The 18,362-nt window shown below is 35.5% G+C and overlaps 1 protein-coding gene across 10 annotated transcripts in view; it reads left to right on the forward strand.

Annotated features, from left to right (window-relative positions):
* Positions 1-18,362, forward strand: part of Ros1 (ROS proto-oncogene 1, receptor tyrosine kinase) — a 128,351-nt gene that overhangs the window by 78,252 nt on the left and 31,737 nt on the right. For all 10 annotated transcript variants that reach the window (XR_012448800.1, XR_012448798.1, XR_012448802.1 and 7 more), the window contains 7 exons: positions 6,411-6,613; positions 8,230-8,374; positions 9,113-9,345; positions 9,429-9,605; positions 14,106-14,274; positions 14,963-15,080; positions 18,033-18,223. Coding sequence is in view for 4 of the 10 variants with exons in the window: in XM_074075738.1 (XP_073931839.1) it covers positions 6,411-6,613; positions 8,230-8,374; positions 9,113-9,345; positions 9,429-9,605; positions 14,106-14,274; positions 14,963-15,080; positions 18,033-18,223 (1,236 nt within the window). In the remaining 6 variants the exon portion in view is untranslated. The remainder of the gene's footprint in view (positions 1-6,410; positions 6,614-8,229; positions 8,375-9,112; positions 9,346-9,428; positions 9,606-14,105; positions 14,275-14,962; positions 15,081-18,032; positions 18,224-18,362) is intronic.

Below are 18,362 nucleotides of genomic sequence, written 5' to 3' on the forward strand. Positions count from 1 at the left end.
GGACTTATTAGTAGACTGGCCATGGCTAAGGAAAGAATCTCTGAGGTTTAGGATATCTCAATAGGAACTTCCAAAATAAAAAAGGAAAATGAAAAAAAAATCAAATAAACAAAGAGACAACAGAACAGAAAACTTAAGACCATGGGGGCAACTACAAAGATAAAACATATGTGTATAGTACAGCCTTGGTACCCTTGGTATATGGTTCCAAGGAAACTGCCATTGAGGAAAAACTGCAAATGCTCTGGATGCATAGATTTCAGTTCCTTACTGCAGATGCTTTATTCATTTTCCCTACACCACCCAACTTCCACTAAAGACATTCTACTTTTCAACACATCTAAAATTTTTACTTATGACTTCAATTAAGCATGTTAACTTTTACTTACTTTTTGGACACATTTACTTTTTGAGAGGCATGTTTTCACAAAATTAAGGGCAGGGAAATACTCAGCAAATCACCCAAGGCTTTAAACACAACTGACAATAACTTGGGACTGACTGGGAACCTCACCACATCAATTAAGCTGCATAATGCATGTGCCAGAATTTATAAGTTTGCGTTTGAAATTTCTTTTATTTATTTATTATTTTTGATGGCACTTGGTTAAAACCAATAGATTCAGAAAAAGCCTTTGACAAAATTCAACATCTTTTCATGATAAAAGCTCTCAAGAAACTAATAATGGAAGGAACATACCTCAACATAATAAAGGCTATATATGACAAACCTACAGCCAACATTATGCTAGATGGGAAAAAAGATGAAAATCATTTTCTCTAATGACAAGAACAAGATAAGTCCATTTTCCCAATTATTATTCAATCTAGTGCTTGAATTCTTAGTAGAGGAATAAAGCAAGAGAAGGAAAGAAAAGGAATTCAAATAAGAAAGGAAGAAGTCAAATTATCCCTATTTGCAAATGATGTTATCATATACTTAAAAGACTTGAAAGACTCTACTAGAAAACTCTTAGATCTGATAAACACTTTTAGCAAAGTAACAGGTTCCAAAATCAACATACAAAAATCAATAGCTTTTCTGTATACCAAAAATGAACAGACTGAGAAAAAAAAAATCGGGAAAATAATTCCATTCACAATAAGATAAAAAAAATACACCAAGGAATAAATTTAACTAAGGAAGTGAAGGACTTCTTCACTGGAAGCTAAAAAACTTTGATGAAAGAAATTAAAGAGGACACTAGAAGGTGCCATGTTCATGGATTGGCAGAATCAATATGGTGAAAATGGTTATACTGCTGGAAGCAATCTACAGATTCAATGCAATTCCCATCAGAATCTCAATGTAGTGTTTCACAGAAATAGAAAAATCTGTCCTAAAATTCATATGGCAACATAAAAGACCCTGAATACCAAAAGCAATTATGAGCAAAAATAGCAATGCTAGGGGTATCACAATATCTGACTTCAAATTATACTACAGAGCCACAGTAATAAACACAACATGGTACTGGCACAAAAATAGACATTAGATCAATAGAATAGAATAGAAAACCCAGAAATAACCCCTCACAGCTACAACCATCTGATTTTTGACAAAGGAACCAAAACATACACTGGAGAAGACAGCCTTTTCAACAAATAGTGCTGAGAAAACTAGTTATCTACATGCAAAATACTGAAACTACACCCAAATCTCTCACTCTGTAGAAAAATCAACTAAAGATGGATCAAAAATCTTAATGTAAGATCTGAAACTTTAAAATGATTACAGGAAAATGTAGGGAAAACACCTGAAGATATAAGCATGGCAATTATTTTCTGAATAGGACTCCAATTGTCCTGGAAATAAGAGCAAGAATTGAAAAATGGGATTGAACAAAATTATTATCAGAATGAAGAGACAACCCACAGAATAAAGAATTAATATCCAGAATGTACAAGAAAAGCTCAACAATAAAAACCCTAAAGAACAAATAATCCAATTAATAAATGAAAAATTAAATTGAATAGACATTTCTTAAAAGAATTATAAATGACTAATAAATACATGAAGAAATGTTTGACATTCTTAGACATAAGGAAAATGAAAATCAGAACAATACTAAGATTCCATCTCACCCCAGTCAGATTGGCCATCATCAAGAAAACAAACAACAACAAATGCTGGCGAGGTATGGTAAAAAGGAACTGTATGCACTGTTGACGGGAATGTAAATTACTGTAGCCACTATGGAAATTAATATGGAAATTACTCAAAAAACCAAAAACAGATTTATCTTATCACCCTACTACATCATCCTTGGGCATGAATCTGAAGGAGTACAAATCAACATACAAGAGAAGTACTTATACACTCATGTGTATAGCAGCTATGTTCACAATTGTCAAGCTATGGAATCAGGGTAGGTGACCAACAACCAAAAAGTGGAGGAAGAAAATGTGGTATACAGTGGAGCATTAATCAGCCATAAAGAAGAATGAAATTATGTTATTTATAGGAAAATGGATGAAACTGGAGATTATCATGTAAAGTGAGATAAGCCAAGCTCAAAAAGCCAAATATCACATGTTTTCCCTCATACATGGAATCTAGACATAAAATAATGATGATGATGTGAAAGGGGGACTATCTGGGGGAAAATCAATGGGGAGGAGAAGGAGAGAGCACTGAGGGGTGAATAAGATCAAAGTATGTTACATATATATTTACCTATATAGAGCTAGGTAGCACAATAAAACTCATTAAATACTGTTTGAAAAGCAGAGGAGTGGGAGGAGGGCTAAGGGAGTATAATAGATGGTGTGAAACTTGTTCAAAGTACATTGTATGGAGTACAACTGTGGAATATCACAATGAAACTCCCTTGTACAACTAATGTATTCAAATAACATTTTTATTTGTTACTGTTTTGACTATACTTGGTCAAATCCATGTGTAACAATGAATCTGCAAATAAGGCAGGCTTACTGTAATGTGAGTATCAGAGGGAAAGGAAAGAGAGAAAGGAACAGAAGAAATATGAACCAATAATGACAGCCAAATTTCCCAAATTAATATCAGATACCAAGGTGTAGTTACAGGAAGCTCAGAGAATGCCAAATGGGGTCAATACCAAAAATGACACTAGATTTATCAAATTCAAATCATAGAAAATCAAAGGTAAATTGTGGAAAAAGAGCAAAAGACCCATTTTACCAATAGAGGTACAAAGATATCCAACTTCTCTTCAGAAGAAGAGAGAATTTAGACTAAAATTGACTGACACAAGCTACAATAATCAAGGCAGTGTGGCATTGATGAAAGGATAGACAAATAGATCAATGGAACAGAACAGAGAGCTCAGGAAGAGACCCACATACACGTAGTCAAATGATCTTTGATAAAGAGACAAAAGGAGAAATGACAGCATTTTTAACAAATCGTGCTGAAGCAACTGGAGATCCATCAACAAAACTGAATGTAGACACAAACCTTACAGCCTTCATGAAAATTAACTCAAAACTGATCACAGACATAAGAGTAATATTTAGAGCTAAAAATAAATGAACTATGGAGCTATGAAAAGCGTGGAAGAAGTAAGAGTAAGTAAAAAAAAACCAACCTGAAAAAGGCACATAATGTATGATTACAACTATATGGCACTCTGGAAAAGTTAAAACTATAGAGAGTAGTAATATCAGTGATTACCAGTGGTGGGGAGGAGGGGATAAACGGAGGCACAGAGGACTTTCAGGGCACTGAAGTAGTGCTAACTGGTTGGTGTAAGCCATTACATGTTTTTCCAAACCGATAACATACATAACATAAGCAGGAAGCCTAATGTAAAGTACTTCCTGCCTATAAGTGACAATGATATGTCAATGTAGGTTCATTGATTGTAACAAATATACCACTCTGCTGAGGATATTGATAATGGGGATTGCTGTGTATGTGTGCAGCTACATATGTGGAAAACCTTTGTACCTTTCTTTCAATTTTACTGCAAACTTAAAACTACTAAAAAATAGTCTATTAAGAAAAAAGTACATGCAGTATCTGAAGTTGAATGACACACTCCTATGCATAAACACATACAAACAAATATACACTTCAAAAGAAAAGTCCTAAAGGTAGCATGTGTTTTTATTACTGAAACTCACTAAAATATGATTTGTATAATGCTCTGATTATTTTCTTTGAAAAAAGTATCAACTTTATTTTTCTATGCTCTAGGTACATTATGAAGGGTACTTTACCTCCATCTGTTGGAAATTTTAAGTAATTACCAGTTACCCTGCTCCTTTTTCTCTTGAGGCATTTAACATTGTCAAAATGTATGGGATTTAATAAAGGAAGGGAGGAAGGAAGAAAAGAGGGAAGGAAGGAATGAACAAAGGAACAAATGAAGGAAAGGCAAGGAAGAAATAGAAAGAAAGTATGGGAAAAACTTGTCTTCCTGTCCTGGGTGACATTTCCAGCACTTTACCCTACCATATTAGCTAAATAAAAATTTAAGAATGACTGTGCCCCAGTTATTCCTGGCACAGTCCCTATTGCTGGAAATCTATGAACTAAGTCTAACTTTAAACATTCTTTTCTGCATTTTTGGATTCATATTTGTAATCTCCTAATCAGATCAGCATTATTCTAATTTTTCCATGGTTTACTAATGATGATGATAATAGCTACTATTTGTTAAAAATGCTAACAATGTGCCAGGGATAGAGTAATTTACAAATATCTGTGAAATAGGGAGTGAAGGAGTGGGCTTGATCAAGTCATTTGGTCCTTAAACATTTTCTCACTAATTTTCTTATTGAATGGAAATGATTTTTATATTTTGATAATACAAACTAAAAAGATTGATGACATTTATTAGGTACCTAAAATGTGTCGGGGACCCTATTGGGGCTCTGGGGGCCTCCGGTAAACCAAACCCAGTCTTAGTTCAAGAAACTTCACATTCTAGTGGTGGATAAAGAAATAAACACTGGGGCTGGCGGAGCAGCTCAAGGGGTAAGAGTACCTCCCTAGCAAGCATCAGACCCTGAGTTCAAACTCCAGTGCTGCCAAAAAAAAAAAAGAAACACCAAAAGAAAAACCAAACCCCAAACCAAGAAGCAGCTACTGCTATGGTGAAGGAATATAAAGATGGAAGAGATGCTCTTACCTAGATTAGAGCACTGGCAGGGGTTCCCAGGAGACAGGATAGAAGAATTGAGACTAAAGTAAGGATTCCTTGGTAGGGAAGGTCATTCCAGATGAGGAGACGACCTATGTGAAGAGCTGATGGGGTGAAGTCTGGCACAATTTGCAGTAGTGGAAAGTGATGAATGTGAAGGATGACTTTGCACAGTCAGAGATGGGGTAGAGCACCAGACAGGAGCCAGATTGCAAAGTGCTGTGGACCATGAGTCAAGTAGTTGGTTAACTGATGTAAGATTGTTAGTTTTCATATAACATCACATTTACAGTTGTTTGCATTTTGTGTTCTCTTTGCATTATGGCACTGTATTTTGGGTGACATTTTTTTACATAGTATTTAATCCAAGTGAGTGGATTAGAAATTGCATTCAACTGCAAATAACAGAAACATAATTTTAGAGGCTTCAGTGGAGCCTGCAGTGTGGTTGTGTATCTGCATTGGGCGCACTGTCCCCTTTCCCATTCCTACTGTAGTCTTTGAATGGTGCGCTCTAGAGTTGTGCAGGGTGCAATCATGCGGCTGTAAGGGGTGTCAAGGCAAATCCACAATGCCGCCAAGCACTTTGACGTCTGTCTTTCCCCAAACTTTTCTGTTTTCTTTTTTTTGAGACAGGGTCTTGCTGTGTAGCCCATGTTGTCCTCAAACTTTTAATCCTCCTGCCTCAGCTTCCCAAGTGCTAGGATTATAGATGTGTTGCCACCTTATCCAGCTCCCCTACACTTCTTTAATATGTCCTTTTTATCAGTTCTCACAAGGCAGTCGCTGCCCTGAGATAGCACGTCTGCACTGTGGGCAAGGGGAAGGTGACAGGCCAGGATGTGTAACAGCAAGTTTGCTGTTTTATTATTAGTGAGACAACTGCTGCTCTGGAAAGTCTACAGAGCAAGACACCCATCTTACATTTAATGGGCTAGACTGTGTTATAGGATTTCCCCCATTGCAACAGAGCCTTAGAAACTGAGTTTTCTCCTCTGGGCATGCCACCCTGAACAATATTAGACGTATGTGAACTTGAAGAAGAGGAGGAGGATATTGGATAGAATCTAGGAGTGACTGCCATATTCAGTGTTGAGATGCAGCTATTTCTGTTTCTTCAAAGAGAACATTATTTCAAAAGCACTTTCATGTTTATCCTTTCCATTAAACATTATTTATATTCTACAAATTTCTTTTAAACTTTAACATTACACTTGATGTTCCATAAATTTAGTGTTCCCCTTGTCCATCTATTTCATCTTTGTTTTCTTCTTATTTTAGATAAAGCATATCTATCTCTAGCTTCACATATTGCAGAACCAACTATACTTAATGCCACTAACACCAGCCTCACGATCAGGTTACCTCCAGCCAAGACAAATCTCACATTGTATGGTATCACCAGCCCTACACCAACATACCTTGTTTATTATACAGAAGTTAATGGCAGGATAAACAGCACGGACCTGAAATTCAGAATGCTGGTAAGATTGGAGTTAGAGGTTTTTGTCTTTTCACAAGATGTCCTTCTTTGATTAAAAAAACAAACAAACAAACAACTCTCAGCCACAATAAGGTATTTCTCATATGTTCTAAGGCATATCTGCTTACAACCAATGATTCATCAAAACATCTGGGAGAGGTTAAACTTCAAGGATGCATATTCATTCTGGCCAGTTGATGGATTGCCATGGTAAAAGTTCCCTGAGTGTCCTGAGAGGACTAAATTTGTTCTTCCTGATTATCTATCCCTGGAGAGTGATAGAGACTTATTTTTGTGGCCCATCCAATAGATTGAAAATTAATTGGGCAGAAATAACATTGCCATATGCTTCTTCTTCATAGCACTTATCTAATATAAAATTGTACTTTTTATATTGTTTTACTATTTTTATATTACCATACATTAAAATAGTACAAAAGGGTTTCATTGTGATACTTCCATAGATGTGTACAGTGTACTTTGAACATGTTAACCCCTTCTATTTTATTCCCTTAACTTCACTCCCCCGCTCCTTTTTTCAAACAGTGTTTGGTGGGTTTCATTATGCTATCTTCATATATAAATATGTAAAGTATTTTGATCTTCTTCACCTTTCTCCCTTTTCCCCACTCTTACCTCCCATTGATCCTCTCCCAGTCTGTGTCTGTTTCTAATTATCAGAGTATTTCTAGCAGTTGTATAATAGTTGGTATTGTACAGGCATTCATTAACTAGTTCTTGAATGAGTGAATTAATTTATTCTAACACTGGCATTGGTAGTTCAATTGTCTTAGTGATGGAATCATATATAGCCAATATTTTGCTTTGTGCTTGGCTTTCTTTAACCAATTCAAAAGTGAGATTGATCATCAGCTCTTGGACATTAAACACCATTTGATTGCCATAAAGTATACGTGTTTCTTTGTTACTTCTTTATTGTCTATTTTTTTTGAACATTTTTAAAAGGAGTTGTTTCAGAGACAGATTGGATTAGTTGGCTGATCAAGATTGTGCTTGTAGCATGGCACATTTCTGTTATTAGACACAATCTATCTTATTGTCTTCACATTGGTTAGGATGGGACTAAGACAGTGATTCTCAGCCTTGGCTTTGCCACAGATAATTCAATGATTCTGTATGGATGGAACCTAAGCAGAGTATTTTCTAAAATTTCCTAAGTGATTCTGAAGCACAAAATTGAGAATCACTGGCCTATAGAATGTCTTTTTACTGTCTTAAGATTTATTTCTAAGAATGATTAGATAATATTGCTTAATCTTTTATTATATTTACTTATGTGTCCAACCTTATAGTAGCATCTTGTCAAATGTCTAATGCAATGCTAGTGAAATGATGTTTTCTTTTGGGAATTTAATTTCTATGTGAAATGAGTTATTTCACAAAATTGGACTCAGGGCTGCCAATCATTTGGCATTTATTCATGGAGATATTAAACAACTCAAATCTGGGTAGATTATGATGATAGAATTAACAATCTAGAACTTAAATATAAATTAACTAGTTTTGAGTCTTTGAATGTTTTCTCTTTGGTTAAATAATCACAACTCATTTGCATAAAATATAAGAATAAATATTCATTTTAAAAATTAATTGCAGGAATCTCAAGAGAATATAGCTCTTATTGAAGGTTTACAACCATTTTCAACATATGGGATACAGATAGCTGTAACGAATTATTATTCAGATTCTTTGGAACATTTACCTTCAGGGAAAGAGATTTGGGGACAAACTAAAAGTGGAGGTGAGTTCTGGGCTTGGTGTAGGGTTCAAGAATGGAATTTTGTGATATATGTGAGATGTATGCCTCTATTTTTTATCTGAAGGCTAAGTAGTAATTGTTATGTGAACCTTTTAAAGTTTCATATGAAAGGTGAATTTGTAAGAAAAGATTTGAGAACTTGACCCTTACTTCAAACCCTGAAGATGATGAATATTCCATCAAAGTACAAAGCAACTAAGAGGTGAAACAACACAATTAATCGTTTGACTAAGAGTCTCATTTTTTGGTCTCACCACACAGTGTCACTGTCTCCCCATATACTCACAGATCTCTGTATATGCGGTGAGACAGGAAAATCTATGTGAAGTGTACTGAGCCCACTGAGATTTAAAGTAATATAACATGACTGTTTAAAAGAAAATAGGTCTAGAATCTAAAAAGATGTTGTAAGAGGTAGTGATTATGTCTTTTGGGTATTTCTAGTGATATTCACAAAATTTATCCAAATTGGGTAATTTATCATTGCCTATATCATTCAGCTGGTGTCATAGAACGATTTGGTCATTAGGCATAAATAGGCAAGAGTCTTTTAGGCAGCCTGCTAACTTAGCATTATGCAAGAGGCTGGTTTTCCATCGGGACATGTGTTATTCATTCTGCTCACATGATAGGATTGCTCCTCAATCAAGACTCCTTCTCTTCTTTCCATCTTTCAGCTCTGTTGCAATGTCCCTTATCCTTCATTGCTATTTATTTCAGTACCAGAGGCAGTTTGTCTCATTAACACAACTGTGCTGTCAGATACCAGCCTCCTTGTCTCCTGGGGAGAATCTCACAAGCCCAATGGACCTAAAGAGTTAGTCCGCTATCAACTGGCAATCTCACATCTGGCCCCAATTCCTGAGACTCCACTAAGACAAAGCAAATTTCCAAATGCAAGGCTCGCTCTCCTTGTTTCTGGGCTGTCTGGTGGACAACTTTATGTATTAAAGGTATGAAGTGTATTGGGCACTTTTTATTGCTATTCTCAAGTGCAAGTTCTGAAAGATTAAGCACTATTCTTTCTTACAAAAAGGTACTGACCTGCCACTCGGAGCAAATGTGGTGTGCTGAGAGTCGACCTGCCACTGTCAAAACGTTTGACACACCAGAGAAACCTTATGCTTTGGTTCCAGAGAACACTAGTTTGCAGTTAGATTGGAATGCTCCATCTAATGTTAGCCTGATCAGATTTTGGTTTGAACTCCAAAAGGTAGACTTCTATGCACATCTTTACTTTATGATATAGAATAAATTGGAAAGCCTTTTTCATGTCTAGAATGTTTTGCTGTTTCAGTCAACAAAGTACTTGACAACACTCATCAATTCAGGTTTGACATATAGAAGCAGTGAGTTATCCAGACTAATTGCTGATAGAATTTCTGGGAGATTAATTTGCTTTTAAGAGGCTCTGTGTAAAATGGTATAAGTTACAATGTACTAATTTCATATAGTTTACTTAGTTAAATGTTATTACATGGGTTTCTGGTTTAAAGTCCATAACAATGAGGTGTTTGCAATGAACATGAAAGAAGGGTGGGCATGGTGGCTCACTCCTGAAATCCCATGTTCTTGGGAGGCAGACATAGGAGGATCACAGTTTGAGTCAAGCCTGGGCAAAAACATGTTAGTGAGACTCCATCTCAAAGGACAAGCCAGGAGCAATGTACATGCCTCTGATTCCAACTATATGGAAGTGTAGGTAGAGGATCACAGTCTAAGGTGACCCCAGGCAAAACCATGAGACCCAATCTGAAAGAATGACTAGAGCAAAAAAAGCTGAAGGCATGGCTCAGGTGGTACAGTGCATGCCTAGCAAGCACAAGGTCCTGAGTTCAAATCCTAGCACTGCCAAAAAACCCCCAAACAACCCCCAAACCCAAAACATAAAGAAAGAAAATGAACAAACAAAAAACCCCCAACTTTGTTTAGAAATATACTTTTAACCGTTTGACAGCTCTGCAGCCATAGAGAGAAGTAAAATATAAAATCGGTTTATTCCAAAACTAGTCTGATGTTGGTTCATAAACTTTAAATGGTTCTGTATCCAAAACTCTACATGCTTTAGCCAATACCAAAACACCTACAGGACTTTTAAGGCATCAACTAATCTAATTAATTCACAGAGAAGGAAAATCCACATTGACTTTTATAGTGATACACTGAGTGTAGACAAACTAACTGTAAAATTTTTTACTTTAAATTTTTTTGGTGGGACTGGAGTTTGAACTCAGAGCTTCATTCTTACAAAGCAGGCACTCTCAAAGAGGGTGCTCTACCACTTGAGCCACACCTCCAGTCTGTTTTGCTCTGGTTATTTTGGACATGGGGTCTCTCCAACTCTTTACCTGGCTGGCCTCACACTTTGATCCTCCCAATTGTAGCTCCCCAAGTGTCTAGGATTACAGGCGTGAGCCACTGTGCCCAGCGATTGTCAATTTATTTTATTTTAAAATAATTTTTTTATAATTGCTCCTTGTTATTTTCAATATTATATATATTTTAAAATAATTTTTTAATAATTGCTCCTTGTTATTTTCAATATATATATGTGTCTAAGCTTGTACATATATGAGCTTCTGTATATCTACACATTTGTAAAGATTGGTTAAGAATATCTTGTTTAGTAGTAACTTAACAAATCAGTACATTCATGATCTGTTTCACTATTTCTGAAGAATGAAGTCATTCCTCAGAATTTTTTTTTTTTGGTGTACTAGAGTTTGAACTCAGGATCTCATGCTTGCAAGGCAGACGCTCTACCACTTGAGTTACTCTACTCAGAATGTTTTTAAAATTTACTATATAATTTTTTGTTATTTTGTACTTTTTATATAACACTACAAGAGAATATGGAACAACACTGAATACTGAGTTGTTAAAACTGAAGACAATAATTTAATTATATTTTTCCATTGAGCATGTTTCTGATCATTTGTTGTCTATTTAAAAAATGGTCATCTAATAAAAAAGTAGCTAAGTTGGAGAAATTGGAGGATTGCCATTTTTTAACATCTATTTAAGTAATCTTAATTCAGTTCCTAAGTCAAGGAGAGGAATGTATAGTTCATTTCCTAGATCAAAGAAGTGGAATGGGAAAGGACTTTAGAGATGATGCTCTAATTTGTCATTTTCCTGATGAGAAAAGAGAGACCCAAGACAGATGCTCTGATGACCCAGATATCACCACCTAAGCAGAAAAGCCCCAGGGCCATATGTCCCTACAGCAGTCCTATTTGGGTGCTGACAATGGAAGAAACATGTGTCATTAAATCATGCATCCTACTCCTCAAAGTCTAAGGAGAAGGACAGCAGACAGCACCTCCTGGTCCAGTCCTCATGACTTTCAGCAGTGTATATGTTTCTATACTTTCTCTATTTTCACACACAAGCAACACAGGTTCTTTCCTAGTAGGCAATTTAGAAAATCATGAAGCTGAAAATGTAAGATAAGGTCACTTTTACAAGTGTGACCATCTCTAGTGGAAGTATTAATGATGACCACAGTGGAAGGCTATAGTTTTGAGAGGGTTGATAAGTGGCCTCTAGCTAGGAAACTTCATCTCTTTTTTAGCAACTTGAACTTGCCTCCTAATATAGGAGAGCTGGGAATGATACCATAAGTCCATACTGAAACTCTGAGGGGTGAATGGTGGTGGTAGTGGGGATAGATGTCCTTTTAAATTAATATTTATGAGTTTAGTGTATGCAATGCTCCTATAGTCAGTATTTCTATTTCTTATTTTTATTCCTTCCTTTTGATTTTCCCCTTTTTCTTGTAACATGATGGTCTACTTCCTGAAAGTGCAATGGAGAACATTCCTAACTTAATAGAAACTAATGTAAATTGTCTATCTAATGAAGTGATGTAAGCTCGTGAGGAGAAATAGAGTGTTTATTTATAAAAACTGGACTTCTTAGGAAACTACTAAGAAAAACACACATTGTACCCTTGACAAAATGCCACATTCTTTGTTTGTTTTTCCTGTTTAAGTAAAAAAAATCACCACTTTCAAATTCTGATTTTAAGTGTTTAAATATATAGATTTTAAAAAAGCAATGTCACAGAGAAAGAAGTTTCAGAAAGATATAATTACAGACCCAATATCTAAAGTGGAGTGAAAGAAAGATTTCCCACATTTAACTTCTAACGCTGCTACTTAGTAGCTGCGTGATGGTGGGCAACAATTTCCATCTACACTTCCTATTTATAAATATGAGGAATGTTGCTCACATGTATAAAGAGAGTGTTAGGAGAAAAACCTAAATGTCTCAGTTTGGAAGTCATATGGACTTCTTCAAAGAATCAAAATATGTGAAATTATCATTATCTTGAAATTAGCAAATTCTTAGAATTGAAGTTATCATGTTTTGCTCCGTCACTGTTCTTCATCTGTGAATTTGCATTCTTAGGCATCCCTATTTAATGTGGGTGTCTACAATTAAGGATAGAAAGAAATCATAGCTCTGAATCTTCCCCCATAATATACAGCCAGGGTGTATGTCCCACCTTCTGCTAATTCCAAGAACTCTCCTTCAGGTTGGTTATATATTTTCATAAAAAATAAAATGGTTTTAGGTGGTGTGAGTCATATTTGGGATCAAACATTCATATAGAAGCCCTTAATCTTTGATAGAAAATAAATTTTTAAGTTTTAATCAATTAATCATATACCTATAAATTTCTGTTTTTAAGATTTTCTTTTTTTTTTTTAAGTTTGAGCATGTTTTTCCAGTTTATTGTTCAGAACACTGCTCAGACAGAAATACAGTAGGAGGGGTATAGTGATATTCAGGTTTAGGTGCTCAATGGAAGATTATTTTATTTTGCACAGGCATTGGGGTACAAGGCTGAAATCCCAGCTCTCAGGAGGATGTAGCAGGTGTATGTGAAGTTTAATTCTTACTGGGCTACATAGAGAAAGCAAGAAAACCTTGGAGTACATACTTACACCCTATTATAAGAAAAAAACAGCAACACTAAAGACCCAAGTTAGGATATATAGCTCAGATTTGGAGACATTGCCTAATATAGAGAAAGTCCTGGGTTCCGCCCCTATATTTAATAAAGAAACTGGATGATTTAATTGTAAATTATCTACAGAGCCTGAAGAAATCACTCTAAGCCTTACTTATTTTCTTTTAGCTTTTCATTTTTCAGCTCTAGAAGTTATGGTTTGGATTGCAAATTATTTTAATATTTCCTTAAAAACATATGTATTGCATTACTGTCATGTGTATTAAAAGCTGTAGAACAATGGGGTTGGATTAAGGAGTTAGGGAGAGTAATAGATAGTGTTGAACTGACCAAAGTAAAGTATAAACAAAGCAGGATACACTGAGAACTCCTTTGAAAATAGATTTATAAATTAATAATAAATTACAGGATGTAAAATAGATACAGAATGTTGGAAGAAGTATTTGTGGAAGACGGAATGGTGAAGGAGGAGATTAAAGTGAGGGAATGTGGTTGGTGGACTTCAAGGAAACCACTTGCAATTGCTTCAAATGGTGCAGGAAGGGGTCCAGGTGGAGAGAACATGGGGAAATCTATGCAATGTAAAATGTAATCACATTTGGAACTGTCATGATGAATCCCCCACGTACAACAAATATATCCTAATTTTAAAAAGCAGACAAACAGCAATATAAATAACTGTTTTTAAGATTTTCTTAAAGAAACAAAAATGTCAGTTGACACTTCTTTTTCTAGTGGAAACACAATGAATTTTACCATGTCGAAGCTTCATGCAGCCAAGGTCCAGCTTATGTCTGTAACATTACAGACCTACAACCTTGTACTTCCTATAATGTCCGAGTAGTGGTGGTTTATATGACTGGAGAAAAGAGCACTTCGCTTCCAGAAGGTTTCAAGACAAAAGGTTAGTGTTAACAGACTCATCACTCAGAAAGGACTATAGGTGTCTCAAATATTTTCCCACCTTCTGTTTCACCAATATAAGAGGATGGATTTTTTTCCTAAATAAGAGTCATTGTTATTTCTTGAATTTAAATGAAGAAATTGAAGAGTCAGGAGTCTTTATAGGCAGTAATGACATAATACTGGCTTGGTCTTGTAGGATCCTGAACCATGAACATTTTTTTCCTTACACTATTCTGATTTGCTGTCTAGTTGTGATTTTTGCAGTAAGAATTACCCTTTTTTTAATGGAACTGAGTGTTCAGCAAATACTTATTAGATTGTTTCTGTATTCCAGAAGCTAAAAATGAAAAAGCTAGCAAGTATAGTCAATTAATTACAATTCTGAAAGATATACTAGAAGTTCGAACAAGTTGATACCTATAAGAGTAGAGGGAAAATGCCCCAAACTTATGGATGTTTTCCTTATTTTCATTAATCACTTATTTTCTGTCAAATTGAGCTATATCATTAATCCTATACTAATCCATCTAATCCATAATTAACAAAAATTTCAGGTATTCATTTAAAATACATACTTGGAATATTTCTTTAATGTATCTTTCCTCCGTATGTTCTATAGAAAGATGTTAATGCAGAATATTTTATACCTATAACATGTCAATCAGTACTTTCTTTTTTCCTCAAAGCTGGAGTCCCAAGTAAACCAGGCATTCCCAAATTATTAGAAGGGAGTAAAAATTCAATACAGTGGGAAAAAGCTGAAGATAATGGAAGTAGACTTATGTACTATATCCTTGAGATCAGGTATGTTTATTTGCAAAAGTGCTTTATATACTACAAAGAGCTAAGCAGTTAATTATAAGATGATAAAAGTAATAATGTTTATGAAAGCATATTTGTATATAAACACAAAGCATCTTTAGTTTCAGGATCTTGCAGGCATTGTTCTTTGCTCAATTCCTAGAGGTCAGGGATGACACTCTTAATTATAAGTCATATCACACCATTCCCAGAAATCTGCAACTGCTCGTTAAAACTATAGAGAAATCATTCAATCATAGGCTCATGCAGCCATTATTGACTTAATATCTATTCTGTTTAAGAAGTTGAGCAGATGTATACATACAAATTTCTGATATTTTCTAAAGGATGGTTGAATACTCTCTAGTGAGAGTAGAGCTAGATATTTTTCAGATTGTAAAAGCAGGGAGAAGTTGGAATTGCCTAAAGTTTATGGGCCAGGATAAGCCTCTGTCTGTTGTGAAGATTACAGTGTGCATGTGTTTACAGAGACTGAGACTGGGCTGTCGATGAAACCCAGCAGCAGATGGGCATATACAACCTCAGATACAGTCAGTATGGGGAGCTCAGTGAACTGCAACTGACTTAGAACTGATTTCATGCCAAATTGAAGGGAGATTTCCAAATTCCAAAAACACTCCCTCACGGGACTATGAAGCCATCTTTTAAGAAGCTCCAAGGACAAAAGTCACTTCCATAATTATAGTCCTGGCAACTTGAGCTTTAGATCTATTTTTGCTTCCTCTTGTTCTGGCAGCCCCATAACCTTAAAATTTTTTCCTGCTCATGCTAGAGAATTCTCTTGGCCACATTTCTAATTGAAACCTGCATGAGATTCTGTTACTGTTTTTCATACACAGTGAAATACATTCTGACCTGCAGAGCCATCTTGGTGGCCTGTGGCTGTAATTGTGTCCAACAACCAGGCCATGACATAATATTTAATTTTTCCCATATCAAACATTTTATTTATTTTTTACATATTTGTTAGTAGTACAAAGGGGTTTCCTCTTAATATTTCCATGCATATTTACAATGTACCCCAATAAATTTACACCTTCTACTAATATTGCCCCTCATCTCCCTGCCTTCTTACACCAATTTCACAGGTTTCCTTGATCTGTTTTCATACATGTATACAAAGTACTTCCATATATTCACCTCCCTTCACCCTTTCCTTTTTCCCTTTCCTTTCCTACTGGATCCCACCTCCAAAGAGAAACTGTTTTGCATTCCTGTCAGTTATTTTCAAGGATTAGACTCTGCATATGAGAGAGAACATGCAATATTTGTCTTTCTCAGTTTGGCTTGTTTTGCTTAAGATGATCATCTCTAGTTCCCTCCATTTTCTTGCAAACAGCATAATTTCTTTCTTCTTTGTGGTTGAAAAATACTCTATTATGTATATATACCATATTTTCTTTATCCGTTCATCAGTCAATGGACACCTAGACTGATTCCATATTTTGGTTATTATGAATAGTGCTGCTATAAACACAGCACATCATAGTTCTCGCTAGGACCCCTTTTGTGTGTCTCCCCCAGTAGGACGTTAAATACATGATTTCATCTAAATAGTTTGCATACTCTTTGCCTTATGTCTCCACTGTAGATACATGGACTATAGGATGACAGGATGAATTGTTATTGTTGTAATTTCAGCATCTGTAAGTCAGCTCTTTAGTCAGGACACCCTAGTTAGACTTTGTGTTCTTGCTGATGGAGCAGAGGTAGTGCAAAGTGCATGAACTTGGTTGCTAAATAAGTTTTATAGGTTTTCTGGGACTACCATAACAAAGTGCCACCTACTAGGACTAGGTTCCTTAAAACAACAAAAATTTACTCTTGTAGTTCTACAGGTTTGAAGTCTAAAATCAAGGTGTCAGTAGGACCATGCTCCCTTTGAAGGGTCTACAGATGATTCTTTCCCTTGCTTCTATTTAGAGTCATGAAGTTGACAGAAATTCTTGGTGTTCCTTAGTTCCTTGGGCTGAGTTTGTAGATGTATCACTCCAGTCTTTGCCTCCATCATGACGTGGTGTTCTTTGTGCGCTCGTGTCCAAAATTCCCTTTTCTTAAAGGGCACTAGTCATTGAATGAGTGCCAACCCTAATCTAGCATGACCTCATCTTAACTTGATGTCATTGGCCAAGACCTATTTTCAGCCAATGTCACATTCACAATTTCTGGGTGAGCATGGATTTTGAGGGAACACTATCAGTTCAGTACATAGACCATGTTTAAATACTCACTTGTTTGTCAGAGAAGATGTAATCGTTGGAAGACTTTGAACTTGCCTTCTGTCAGTGATTCTGTTAAAAGCCATTCCAGTTTCATTTTTTTGAACCCAGCTTTTGTGTTCTTCCCATGTTTCATATGAAGAACAATGTGGATAGGTTTTGAGGTAAAGTATAGGCCAATACAAAAGGAAGAAATGAACCTTAGAATCTCAGATATAATGGTAACATTGGTGGCTGCACTGTCATATCTTTCTTATCATTTTATATTTCATGTTTTATCCAGATATTGCATAAGCAAATTAAAAATCACATTAAAAACTCATTCAGAACATTAAGAAAAATTAAGAAAAAAATTAACTTCCCAGTTAAAAATTATGAAATAATTATTGGATGTGTTTGGAATTCTAAAGACATCTTATTCATTCTAAATACTAGGAAAATGATTATCAGTTTTCTCTTGATATTATTTTCCATTGGTTATTTGTAACTTTTTTGATGGGCTGAGTTGGTTGGCTCATGCATCACTTGGATGACTTTATAAACCCATGCTGTGTTCTGTAGCCAAATCATACAAGAGAAATGAGATCAAGGGCAAAGAGTGCAATAAGAGACTCTCTGGAGATCTGTCACTGAAATGATATATGAGCAACTAGAAATAGCACATATATTGTAAGATATATTTCATGTATTTACTATTTTCATGTTTCTTTTGCAGAAAGGCCACTTCAAGTGATTCACAGAACCATAATTTAAGGTGGAAGATGGCTTTTAATGGGTCCTGCACTAGCATTTGCACATGGAAGTCCCAAAACTTGGAAGGAACATTTCAGTTCAGAGTAGTAGCTGCCAATAATCTTGGGTTTGGTGAATATAGCGGAGTCAGTGAGAATATTATATTAGTTGGAGGTATGTCACCACATCTGTCTATCCAATAGCTTTTTGTGTAATGGTTTAGTGCTAACATTAGGCATATCCTGAACATTAGTAACAGATTTAGTGATTCTATAACTTGCCATCCAAATTATTGAAACTCATGTGATCTTCC

This window comes from Castor canadensis, chromosome 1 (assembly GCF_047511655.1).
Source record: "Castor canadensis chromosome 1, mCasCan1.hap1v2, whole genome shotgun sequence".
NCBI classification, from domain to species: domain Eukaryota; kingdom Metazoa; phylum Chordata; class Mammalia; order Rodentia; family Castoridae; genus Castor; species Castor canadensis.